The 13308-nt window shown below is 39.9% G+C and overlaps 1 protein-coding gene and 1 long non-coding RNA gene across 9 annotated transcripts in view; one reads left to right on the top strand and one right to left on the bottom strand.

Annotated features, from left to right (window-relative positions):
* GRIA1 (glutamate ionotropic receptor AMPA type subunit 1) overlaps positions 1–13308 on the bottom strand; it is a 193490-nt gene that overhangs the window by 83496 nt on the left and 96686 nt on the right. For all 8 annotated transcript variants that reach the window (XR_014545596.1, XM_083603827.1, XM_083603828.1 and 5 more), the window contains exons 3-4: positions 2000–2239; positions 276–460 (exon numbers count right to left, since the gene is read on the bottom strand). Coding sequence is in view for 7 of the 8 variants with exons in the window: in XM_083603827.1 (XP_083459953.1) it covers positions 276–460; positions 2000–2239 (425 nt within the window). In the remaining variant the exon portion in view is untranslated. The remainder of the gene's footprint in view (positions 1–275; positions 461–1999; positions 2240–13308) is intronic.
* The window catches only part of LOC310758035, a 31044-nt gene continuing 19378 nt past the window's right edge, over positions 1643–13308 (top strand). The window contains exons 1-2 of the long non-coding RNA XR_014545628.1: positions 1643–1719; positions 5698–5816. This is a non-coding gene — a long non-coding RNA (uncharacterized lncRNA). The remainder of the gene's footprint in view (positions 1720–5697; positions 5817–13308) is intronic.

Raw genomic sequence — 13308 nt, forward strand, 5'->3', positions numbered from 1 at the left:
TATTAGCAAATCAACAAAGAAAATCCCATACAAATATCTACTTATTAAATTCCTTCAAATAAATTTTATTGACTCAGGAAAACATTCAGAGCCTGCTAGTCTGCAGTAGGGGGAAAAAAACTATAAAGTGTCTTAAAAGGGTAACATGTTTATTCTGACATAAATGTTTGTGGATTAAAACCCACTTCCCTGTAATAAATATGGTAGCCTTTTGGGTGCCATAAGACTCCTTCTTGTTTTTTCCTGTCTCAGCAGCACTTAATATTGGCACTCACCTTGCCCAAGATAGCGTTGAGCCGTTCTGATTCACAGTCCACCACCACCACCCGCTCCTTCTTCTTCTCCAGGTTCTGGAAGAGTGACTTGTACTCTTCTTCTGTTGTTGTCATTATATTGACAGCTGTCACCTGCCAGTTTTTTTCTGCAGCTGTATCCAACACTTTCTGAAGTACTGACAAACCTGAGATGGGATGAGATGAGGGAGGGAAAGAAGAAATAAATCATTCCCCTCCCCAAAAAAATTCATATGCCACCTTTTAAGGCAGAACATTTCCAGTGTGACTTATATCAAAACCACCATGCACAGTATATCAAATCTATGAATCCCAGGGTTAGTTCTTCTAAATGGCTTTCCTTGTACAAATGTCAGTAATATTGTGGCCATTGTAAATGATTTATTTGGAAGTACAGCCTATCACTACAGTCGTACCTTAATTCTGGGATGCCTTGGCACTCATACGTTTTGGCTCCCGACAGCCACAAACCCAGAAATGAGTTTGCAAATAATTTTTGGAAGCCAAATGTCCAACACGGCTTAAGTGGCTTCCGATTGAGTACAGGAAGCTCCTGCAGCCAATCGGAAGCTGCGCCTTGGTTTTCAAACGTTTTTGGAAGTTGAATGGATTTCCGGAACAAATTACATTTGAGAACCAAGGTATGGCTGTATATCTATAAGCTTCAGGGCAATTTAATATGTAACATTTATATATACAGCTTGATTGAAGTTTCAAACATTTATGTGAGACGACGCCAGCTGAGGAGTGTACAGGTTCTGTTCTTCTCCCCTGCAGGGTTGTGGCCATGGGCAAGGCTCAATACATGACTGAAAGGAACTGACCTTAAATTCTAAAGACAGATGGACTCTTTAGCATACCAGACCCACAAACCAACACCAAAGAATGCAGAGAATTTTACTTAACTGATAAAGTGAGTCAAGTTAACTCCATTAATATAGGAACAGAATTGTGAGGGTTTCTGTAAGCATAGTATATTCGGTTGGGAGCCGCCCAAAGTGGCTGGGGAAACCCAGCCAGATGGGTGGGGTATTATTATTATTATTATTATTATTAATAATAATAATAATAATATCTGATAAAGTGTGGCCTCCCTGTTGTGAGAACCCCTCAAGTTTTCCATCTGAGGGAATTACAGGCCTTAAAAAAAAAGCCCCACTTATATACTGAAGGGAAAGCAATGACTCATGTCACATACTTTTCAGCAAACCTGTAAGATAGGCTAGTATTGTTGTTCCCATACTGCAGGTTTGGAGAGGACTGATGCTGAAGCCATTTCATGATGACTTGCCTAACTCAGGCTAGTAAAGATGCTTAGTGAGCTGCCAATATTCTGCTCCCAGAGATGGGCCTCCCCACCCAACTGCCACCAGTGGTTCTTGCCCTGACGGGATGGGAGAAGATGCTGAAATGGGCTTTTAAAAAGGTATTATTATTATTTTTTGCCCCATTTGTATTTTTTATTTTATTGTATAATTGTCACTGGTGCTCACTGTTTTAATAATGTTATGTATAACGCTTTGTGAAGTGAAAATTGGTTAAAAAAGGAAGAAATGACTAAAATAATTACACAAACAAGTACAATTATGGGGGAAATGAAATTTGATCCGATGGCCTTGGTGCATTCTATGACTAACAAGGAGTCTTCTTCCCTACTCCCCCTCCCTCACCAATCCTGCTGTGTGTCACACTTCACCCAGACTCACCCCGGTCAGCATCATAAATATACATAAATTTCTGGCACTTGTAATATTCTATAACACTGATGAGGGCATCCTGTAGTTCTGGGCGCAGCTGAAGAACAAATTGATTGGATGTGTCGACAGGGAAGCTGGGTGTTACAAAGCAGACGTGGAGTGCCCCACAGAAGGATGTGAGCATGTTGACAGTCCTCCTCTCATAAAAGCCAAAGATAGCGTAGACACCCTTGGAAAACTGTGAACAGACTAAGAAGGGGGGGGAGGGGGTAGAAGTCAGTCAGAGAGGCAGCAAAAAGATTAGACTCATTTTCATTTTATCTTTGCAAGTATATGTATGATTCAAAACTACTCCACATCTCATTGAATGAAAGCCTCAAGGTCTGAAGTAATCAAGAAAGTTTAGCCTATTCAGGAATTATCTTGGTTTAGAAATATGCAGGGAGGCTTACCACTACAGACAGTCACCTTCCAACTTGAGGACAACTGACAATTTGATGGACATGCCCTCCCCATGCAATATGCAGTATGTGCAATCCACTGCACATAGTTTCCTTCACCAAAAACACATGGAGCACTGTGGAATGACACTTTCAGTTCGTTACTTAGAACTTACATAGAGGCAAAACCTCACTCTGGGAGGGGAGGGTGGTAGTGAGTTTTATTTGTTGTTATTATGTAATTCTGTTTTAAGTGTGAAACCAACAAAACATGTTTTTTAAAAAAAAAACAGCATGGAGGAACAAAGAGTTGGAAGTCTGCTCTGGATCTGAACTCATCAGAGATCATGAGTGTGCATTTGTTGATAACTTGCTGGCCCATTGACTAATAGAATATAACTTCTGTCCATTCTATATGATTTATTTTGGAAACAGCAGGTCTGTGCTCTCATGTGAGATTAAAAGGCCTGGAGTGATGGTTTCTCAAATACTTAACAGAGGAACTTAGGTTTAAAAAGCAGGGGGCAGGAGTCCCCTAATGAACCACATCAGACTAACCCCCCCCAAAAAAAATGGTTCGTGGGTTGGTAGGGGTCAGGAGAACCCCCAAACTGTGTGCAGGGAAGAGAGAGGAGAGAGATTTCTATCTGGAAAGATTGAATTCCTGCACATTTGGAATATTTGTCATAGCATGTGCTGTGTATCAGGTTTCAGTTGCATTCAACACACTCACTCAAGCAAAGGGAAAAAAGGGTGGTGTTATGAGTTGCCTGACTCTATCATCCTGTGACATATAACACATAGGGACTGGGTAAAAATGGTTCTAAGAAGTCAACATAATAAACATTTATGAAAGCAACATGCTTCTGACAGCCAGTGGAAACTTACAGTTCACTGAGAAGATGTGTTAGTTTATCATAGCAACAAACTGTACAGATCTACGCGAGCACTTTTTTCTTTCATGGAGAATTAGTAGTTATCTAAACATCTAAGTTAGGACTGGAATCCTGTCTATTCACATTAAAGCCTCATATTTCAAAACCTGAATTTTGCTTTAAAAAGTTCATGATAAAATCAACATTCGGCCATCCAATAAAGCTCTAAAATGTCAGTTTATCCTACCACTTTGCAGTGGCTTCCTTAGTAGTCTGTGTGTTTGAAGCTGATTTATCTTTAAGGACATGTGAGTAAATGAAACAGACTTCACTTTTCCAGGCCAAGAAATACTGAATGATCAACTCATTGAAGAATACTGGGCTAGATAGCCTTTGGTCTCATTCAGAATTCTAATGTTTTTATGGAAGAAACATAAAGGAAGCATTGAAAAGCTGAAAGAAGAGTTATTACCATTAATGTTACCTCAGACAGTAAACTGGGTTTTTATTAATCAATCATATATATATAACACCTTACCACACAACAACACAATACAGTGGTACCTCAGGTTAAGTACTTAATTCATTCCGGAGGTCTGTTCTTAACCTGAAACTGTTCTTAACCTGAAGCACCACTTTAGCTAATGAGGCCTCCCGTTGCTGCCGCGCCGCCGGAGCCCAATTTCTGTTCTTATCCTGAAGCAAAGTTCTTAACCTGAAGCACTATTTCTGGGTTAGCAGAGTGTGTAACCTGAAGCGTATGTAACCTGAGGTACCACTGTATATTTAAAGAACATAGCATAAAAGGAGCCCTGGTAGATCAGGCTGAAGGCATTTGTTCTCACAGAAGCCAGTCAGTCTATAGGAAGCCCACAAAGAGGGTTCACAAATCGCAGCATTGGTATGCAGAAGCATACTGCCTCTGGACAGTATTCAGCTACAGAGTCCCATCCTTACAAGGATTTCTGCTCATACAACTGGATTTTCCTCTTCTCCTGTCCCTATATGTGCCTCATGCTTTCCAAACTAAGGAATCCCTAGAGCAGATTCGTTTATTTATTAAATTTGTCTCTTGCTCTATATTGCCCAAGGCAACTCAAAGCGACTTAACAACCAAGCAAATAGACAATAAACCCCATATACTGTAGATTCATTTAAAACAAAGAGGAAAGAGAAATACATTAAAAACATTCACCCACAGAGGGGATATGCAGGGGAGACATAGGGGGAAGCATTTCATTATGCAAGGAAAACTCCCTCCGTCAGATACTGGAGGTTATATAGCCATCATGACTGGTAGCCATTGGCTGACATTCTCCATTAATTTGTTATTTCCATTGCACTTTGTAAGCCAATGATCTAGGTTTACTAAGAGCTATATATTAATCTAATTCAGAGCCATTGAGCAATTCAAATGACACCAACTGGGCCATGTAGGCTAAAATCACACAATCAGTTTCCAGATATAACGTATAACTGATTGCATGACTTGTGCTACACCCATCAGCTTTTATCCGTCCAAACTGTAATTTGAATATGCCATCCCTGCCCCTGAAATTTGGTAAAAAAAAATCACTTTTTATTCAGACAACCAAGTCTGACTGGGCGTGAGTGAACACTCACACCGTGATAGTTTGGTCATATATTTTTAGCTGTGTGTAAGAATGCAGAATGGCTGAAAACAGGCATTTTTACATAACTGAAACCAAGGTTTCAAAATGTCAGATAGGCCTAGCTTTCTTTGAATATAATTTCAATATTTCCCATTGCCGCTATGCAGGACTTGGTCTCTTGTCAATCATCTCCTCAGGAGTGTACTTGAAAGAGACCATGGGAGTGCTTGAAGGCTGATAGCTACAAATTTTCTGGGGGGAAAGTGCATGGTGGGGGACAGCAGCATATCTTGAGTGCTAAACCTCAGGCTTATATACTGTCAAGCTCATTTAACTTCACTCATGCTTATGGTACATTCCAATTATTCTAAATCAAATTCTTAGGTGCTAGCGCTGAGAGCCTTTCCTCCTCTGACCAAGCCCTTGGCTTTAACATTAGCAGTGGACATGTCTGGGAAACTTGGGGGAGGGGACTGAATTAGTTCTCCTTGATCTAACATCCAGACTTACATTCACCTGTGTGAAGAATACTATCAAACAAAGGTGTTTGGTCTTATACAAAGCCTACTTTGATGCCTTGCTCATTCTGCTTGGGTTTTTGTCACTAGCTAGGTGGTTCATTTAGTTTACTAATTCCAATTGGACCTCCTTTTTTGTTTGTATGTGTATTTACACATCTTCTAGAGCTGGCCAAAGGATAGCTATGGGGAATTACATTCTTCCACCCCAATTGAAAGAAAGGTAAGAAGTAAAGACGCAATAACTCTGGTCTATTTTAGGAATTCTGAAGAGGAAACCTGAAGAAGGTGTCTAAAAACACACCATGAAACAAGTTGCCATGCATATTAAGCACCATCAGCTAACAGAGCTTGTGGTATGGGAATAGAGAAGAGGAAAAGTAAGTAATAGTTTCCAGTCTTACAATGATCTGAATCGTCGTAAGATTTCTGGCCTGAAAATTATCCCACCCTTCAATCAAAACCATACTGGCAGGGATCAATTTCATGCGTCTTCAAGCAGCTGTCCTGTATATTCTTCAAGAACTAACATGAGTAGACTACTGCTGCATTTCTTCAAAGATAACTTCTGGCTGCAAATATACTCATGGACCCCCAGCCAAAAAAATACCAACATAATTCAAATGGGAGAGAGAGCATAGGTCAGTGACGCAGATTACATTTCACACACAGAAGGCTACAGATTCAGTCCCTAGCACCAAGGAGCAGAGACTGTAAGAGACCTCCACTGACTGAGACCATGGACAGCTCCTGCAAGACAAGAGCAGATAATGCTGAGATAAACAGCCCATCTGACTTGGAATAAGGCAGTCTCCTATCTTTCTTATTCCTAGCTCCTCAGTTTCCTGTGCACATTCAGGCTTCATGTCTTCTTATTAACAACTTAACTTGACTGGTATCTCCCTCACAGCAAATATAAAAAAGCTATTGGGGCAAATACAAAATAAACCTGCTAAAAAACAACTCCACAACATACTGTACTCCTGAGCCATCACCATGACACTTTCCAAGACAGTGTTCCCAATTTTTTCAGAGAGTGCAAAAGGGACGGTTGCATATATTTAATGGAGTATCATAGAAGAAAATATGGTGGCTCTTCTTTTTTTGAGACACATAGTTTACTGGTAGGGACCCACTAATGGGTTGTGTCCTGAACCAAGGTGGGTCACAACAGAAGCATTTCCAACATGTTAAAAGATTAAGAAATGGGTTCCCAATTGCATGTTTGGGTTCTGGGTCTAAGAAGCTTGAAGATACCAGCACAGCTAAACACCTGTTGCCAACTAAGGCACTCCATTAAAGATACTGGATGATTATGAGTGCTGGTTTATTTTATTTACTTAATAAAATTTATTCACTGTTTGATTGTTAAAAAAACACCCAACCCTTAAAGCAGTTTATAAAGAACCCAAAAGAATAAAATTATCAGTAAAAAGCAGCTAAAGCAACTATTTAAAACATTCAAAATATCATTGATAAATTAAAAACAAATAAAATAAAATAAATTAAATTAAACCACATGTCAATATTCTAAATATCTGGGTAGGCTTGTCTAAACAAAAGTGTTTTTAGCAGGCACTGAAAAAAGTGTAGTGAAAGGGTCTGCCTGCACACACGTGGAACGAATACTACGTGGCACCTGTAATTGCTGGTTCTGTAGAACAAAGTGGTTGCGTGGTCTGGTGATCTTCCTGGTAAATTGCTCCCAAGTTGTTAAGGGCTTTATGTATTAACAGTAACACCTTGAACTTGGCCTGGTAGCAAATTGGCAACCATGCAGGTCTCTGCAGCATTCTGCACTAACTGCAGCTTCCAGATCAAGCGTAAGGGAAGCCCCACATAGAGCGCATTGCAGCAAACCAGTCTTCCAGCAAACCAGTTATAAGCTCCCAAAGTACTTTAATTAGCAGGTGTTACTCTTGAGGAATTGTTAAGTAGGTCAATACTGCTCCTTTTTCTTTCTGTTGAGTCTCAAGATAATCACATTAATTTTCTTAGATATGATGTATGCTGTTGGGAGTGGTAAGAAATTGCATCTGAGTGCTGCTTCTCACATTACATGAATATGCATATAGGAAATAAAACCATAGGTGACACCCCCAGTCCCTTTCCTGTTATACATATTGAACTGCTCTATTGGATAACAATATGTAAAAATGTCACTGTCTTAATACACACATGGATCATATAGATCCATGTGTCCTTTTGTGGATGTTGGTGCACTTTCTTTTGAACTCTACCACAGTGTTTCTCATCCATGCTTATGGGTTGTGCTCAGTAGGATGTAGTCACACTCTGTTGTTGCTATGCCCTCCCCTCAGCTAGTACTTCCTCATTAAATACTTCCTCATTAGTATTTAACTAATTAAAAACCCTGAAACATTTTTGCATGTTTAGTTTTTTGGGCAAAGGGTGTGCAAGTGAAGACACAAATTCAAAGCTTATACCGTGTGGTGTGGCTTAGTTTCTAAATAAGAGGTATGAAATCAATCTTGCCTGAAAATCATACTTGAGCTCTTTGCATAGAAGCTCATTCCCTGCCATAGATGTGCAGATAATATTTGACTTTTTTAAAGAGAGAGGAAACAATGGCCCACTGCACATGTGGAATGGCACAGATTTGTGCTTTATACTGTAAATAAAGCACACTTGAATGAAATAATGTGGATTCAAAGGAATGTGCTTAAGCAAACATATCTCAGTATATGCAGTAGGTAGACTTTCCTCTATTCAGCAAAAACAACCAGCTTCTCTTAATTTTTTTCTGCTGCTCTGGGAGACCTCCCTCCTGAGAGTGGGTTATCAGCATTCCTTCCTCTGAGAGCTTATCAACAATGATTTAGAATCCTTTACAACATTGCTGCCTGCTGAAGCCTTAGACAGTTACCTCCACATTTTGCTTTCCAACTTTCTTTATAGATGTCAATTGACACACAGGCAACTCGCATCTTATACTAGGGTTCGGGTTTTTTACACATAAAATGTAAAGCTGGATGGAAGTCTGCTTACCCAACTTTGAGATGGTGATGCAAGGGCTCTGGCTGGATCCCAGAGCCCTCCTGCTGCCTTCCTCAAACCCAATAAGCACTCCTGTTTTGGGGGAAGGCAGTGTGAGGGCTCTGGGATGCTGCCAGAGCCCTCACACCACCTTCCTTCCCTAAGACAGGTAATCCCACAATCATGACTTTGTGCAGGTGGTTGGGGGAATAAACAGAGAGTGGGTTTCCTTTGCTCTACATTTATTTGTTTATCCCCCCCACCTACCCACCTGCACAAAGCTGTGATTGCATAAGTTAAATAAGTGTAAGATGCAAGTTTCCTGTACTTTTTTTTTTTTTAAAGAAAGCTGACAGGGTCTGGTACATGTGTAACCCACTGTCAGTAGTCCTGTTAAAGAAATATTGTTGGTACAACTAAACAAAAAATAATAATCCATCAATTGAAGCTATTTTATGTCTTCTGGTCCACATACCTTATACAGCAGACTATGATGCCACTAAACACATTAATTATAGTTGCTTCTATAACACTCACATCGTTTCAGTCTCTCTACCTTCTTCAACACTGTATCAGTCATTAGCATTCAGCACGCCTCCTACGCTGTTCTCAGCTAATTGTTAATCCCAGCCTCTGAAACAGATTGCAGCAGCAAAGAACTCAGAGTTCTGTCTTTTCAAATGGTTGAAGCCCATTAGATTATTTGCAGAAAGGACTGCCTGTGGATTAGATAACTCAACAGAACAATATGGAGAACTCTCTGGCTTTCTTAATAATCTATCTCAACATAAACCACTGCAGTAATCTTCCTTGCAATATCTCAATTAGTTAAATTAAATTCATTGTTGAGGAGGTAACATGTTATACTCCCATAACTACGGTAGTTTGCAATTCATATTAAATGTCAGTAATAGTAATCCTGTGGGGGAAAAACAAAAAGATGCTGTGGGAGTAATTCTTATTTGTTTAATGGAACAGGTTACTTGGACATTGTACTATTTAATTAGATGTCTATTAGTCACTGAATACTGACTGTGTTTTATTTAAAGCGGTAACTAGGATAAGAGATAATACAATTTAAACATTGCTTTTCCTTGAAGAAAGCAATTTTTTTTTTAAAAAAAGAGCAAGCATCCTTTTTATTTCTGAATGGCTCCAATAAACCTTTTCTTCTTTGCATTTCAGACCTAACTAAAAAGTAATTTAAAATGGAGTACTACAGAAGCCTGTAACATATAAATTAAACGATGGTATGAAGCATATAATAGTTACAAGTTTGCAGTATAACAGGAGTAAGTAACCCGTGGCCTTCCAGATGTTGTTGGACTCAAACTCTCATCAACCCCAGTGCACTTGCCTATTAGGATGCTTGGGGCTGTAGTCCAACAATATCTGGAGGGCTACCTTAGCTGCTGTATAGGATAGAATCATAGTTTTTGGCTAATGTATGTGTGCTACACCCACTTATTTGTTGATATTTGCCAGCCCCTCTATCTCACCTCACAATTCTGGTTTACTCTCAAGATGCCTGTATTTCATAAAGAGCAATGAATTATTGTTACATCAGTGCTTTTTTTCTTAAAAAATGTTTAGGGGTACTCTCATTTTCTTACTCATATTGAAATACTGCCCCTCAATAAGGCCAAACTTAGATTCACAAAATGTTTAGGGGTATGTGTACCCCTGCGTCCCCCCAGAAAAAAGCACTGTGTTAAATTATTTGAAATCAAGGGGGGAGACTTAAATCTATAGAAGCTACTTTAGGGTTTTTGTTTTTCACTAGAACCCTGAGATTGAGCACCCACAACCAAAAATACTGACCAGGAAGAAGGGGTGAGGGGTGAGGGGTCAGGGATCAGGGGCATATTATTAGAATTTAGGGGCAAGATGTCTCTAAGCACCTGCTCAGCTTCGGAATTTGTTTTCACAAAATTCCACTCCTAATTTTCCTCCAAAGCTTTCTTCATCTCAGCAGCCTAAGGTAGGAGGCAGTGATGGTGCTTTCAATTACTCTCTAGCAATTTGACCAAAAGGACAAGTAACTGGATTCAGTACTGCAGACCTTACCCCGTAAACATGCAAGAAATAGGTGGGGTATGTTTATTAAAAAAATAATTAAAAACAGAGGCACAACCTTTAGAACACAATTAAGAACTAGTTTGGGAATTAGAAGACAAAAGGGGAACGAACAAAAGCTGACTTGCCTAGACTGGTACAAACCATATCAGCACATTGACCCCACAAATCCAGCAGGTAGCTAAGGGGTGTACCCAGGTGTTAAGAAGTAAAGGTGTGAGGCTAATACAAAGCTTTATCCAAACTCGTCCAGTAAGTAGCCTGTCAGAATGCTTGAAAGTCAGAAGATGCTAGTATCATGGTCAACACTCATGACAATACTCTTTATTGAAAGCATTTCTCTAGAAAATAATATTAACAAATAGATATCAAGTGTTGTAGTGCAGTGTTAGAGCATTTGCTTTGCATACAAGACAGTATTCAGCTGCCATGTCCCATCAGTGCAAAGACTTCTTCTTGTGCAATGGGACGTCCCCCCTGCCCTTGCTTCAGAGGGTTGGTTTTAGGAGGAGCACAGGAGAGGAGAAGAGGAAAACAGGAGACTTCATGCTATAGTCAGACTCTCATCCAAAAGCTTGGTGAGCTTCTGCCAGCCCGTGCAGACAATATTGAGCTGGATGGAGCATACTGTCCGACTCAGTATGAGACACCTTCCTATGTTTCTGTTATATTATTTGCAGGTGTTATATTATTAGCAGGAGTCTGCCCTTTAACCAGATGGTTAGAGAACATTGCAGGTCTACTTATAAGCAGTTGCAAATATATGTGAGAAGGTTGCTATTTATCCTGTCAAAATGCTCTCCTTCCAGACTGACAGTTTTACCACCTCTTTAACAATAGTTGAGGCATGAGGATTTTGTCCAAATACAAAAAGCTCCAAGTGTAGCAGACACACCATACTTAGCCGACGATCTTAAGTGGGAAAACATGACACTAATTCATTGCAGAAATAATGTTATGTTCTTTTCTTTCACTATTCTAAACCACATATTCTGTACAACATAGAAATACATGCATGACATTCTTTTAAAACTAGCTTCATAATAGGAGTCTTTTACAGCCTGGCCTCCAGATGCTGGTGCTCTATCACTTAGTTACAGACATCCTGTATCTGGCACCACTTTTCTTTATATCTTCCCTTTCTTTCACAATGGCAGCAGTTATTTTTTTTATTCCACAGCACCTTTCTATTTACTTTATCATTTCCTAGAAAACCCATCATTCTGATCAGATTTGGAAACATTATTATGCCAGGGCTGTAGTCGGTAGTCAGCTCTCTTGTGACTAGAGGGGCTGCCACATTTCTAGGTGGGGCTTCAAATAAATGCAAGAGGGCTGGTGATTTCCTCACAATCAAAAAACCAAACAAAAAACCACACCTTCTATAACTTTGTCACCAGCCTCAAATCTTCATGAATTGTTTTACAGTGGTACCTCAGGTTACATACGCTTCAGGTTACATACGCTTCAGGTTACATACTCCACTAACCCAGAAATAGTGCTTCAGGTTAAGAACTTTGCTTCAGGTTGAGAACAGAAATCGTGCTCCGGCGGCGTGGCAACAGTGGGAGACCCCATTAGCTAAAGTGGTGCTTCAGGTTAATAACAGTTTCAGGTTAAGAACAGACCTCCGGAATGAATTAAGTACTTAACCTGAGGTACCACTGTACTCTGAAATGTGTAAAGAGGGCCCAGAGCCCTTTATTAACTTGTAATGAGCACTTTCCTTAAATAAATAGTAAATTCTCCTATCCTTCCCCCCCTTATAAGCACCAGGCCTAGTGCTAGAGCTAAAGCATCAATGAAGCATGATCGCCAGGATGAATTTTGGGTGAGCAAAGCTGGGAGCTGAGTTTGGAGCACTGCCACCAGCTGTGATGGTTGTTGCTCCTAAGCATATATCTGCCCTCCTCTGTTTTAGAAATGCATTCTAATTCTTTAAAGAGAAGTGGTTATGTCCTCTATAGAAATCCTATTGGTTTTCATAAAATGTTAAGGTGGGTGTCACTACCTCTGGGTCAGACCAAAGACCCATCTAGACCAGCAGCCTATTTCACAGTTGCCAACCAGTCAACGGACAAAGAAACTGGGTGACATCCAACATTAGTCATAATCAGAGCGTACCCATTGAAATCAATGGGTAACTGAGGTCTGTGGATTTCAATGGGTATTCTCTGAGTATGACTAAAGTTGGATCTCACCCACTGAAATTACTAAAAATCATTTCCCCAGGAGCACTGGTATAAGAAAGCACCATTTGAGATGTGTGGAGGTGGAATTGCAGTCGCTGCCTTCTGTGTCACTGTCCCCACTCATTCCACCTCCAGAACTTCATGTATTCCCCATTTATTCTGCCGTTTTTGTTGGCTTTTAATTGCTTGTACCGTTTTGATTATGTTACTGCCTCTCGGAGAACATTTGAATACTGAAGCTGTAGGATATGCATTTAAATAATAAAGAAAACATTCATTTGCTATGAGTCCAGCTGGAATTTCAGAGCAACAGATTAATATATTCCCATTGGCATGGGGTAGATACTGGCTCTGTATTATATTGTAGCCTTCAAACAATTTTTAAGGGCAGGCACATGGTGAGTGCATTATCATATATTGCTGGAGGATATGCATTTAAATAAGAAAGAAAATGTTTATTTGTTCTGGGTCCCGCTGGAATTTCACAGCAACAGTATAATATTTTCCCATTGGCACTGGGTAGATATTGGCTCTATACTGGATGCAGCCTGCACACAGTTTTTAAGGGCAGGCTCACAGTGAGTGCATTACAATATACCACTTCTTT

This window comes from Podarcis filfolensis (assembly GCF_964270895.1).
Source record: "Podarcis filfolensis genome assembly, chromosome: 2".
NCBI classification, from domain to species: domain Eukaryota; kingdom Metazoa; phylum Chordata; class Lepidosauria; order Squamata; family Lacertidae; genus Podarcis; species Podarcis filfolensis.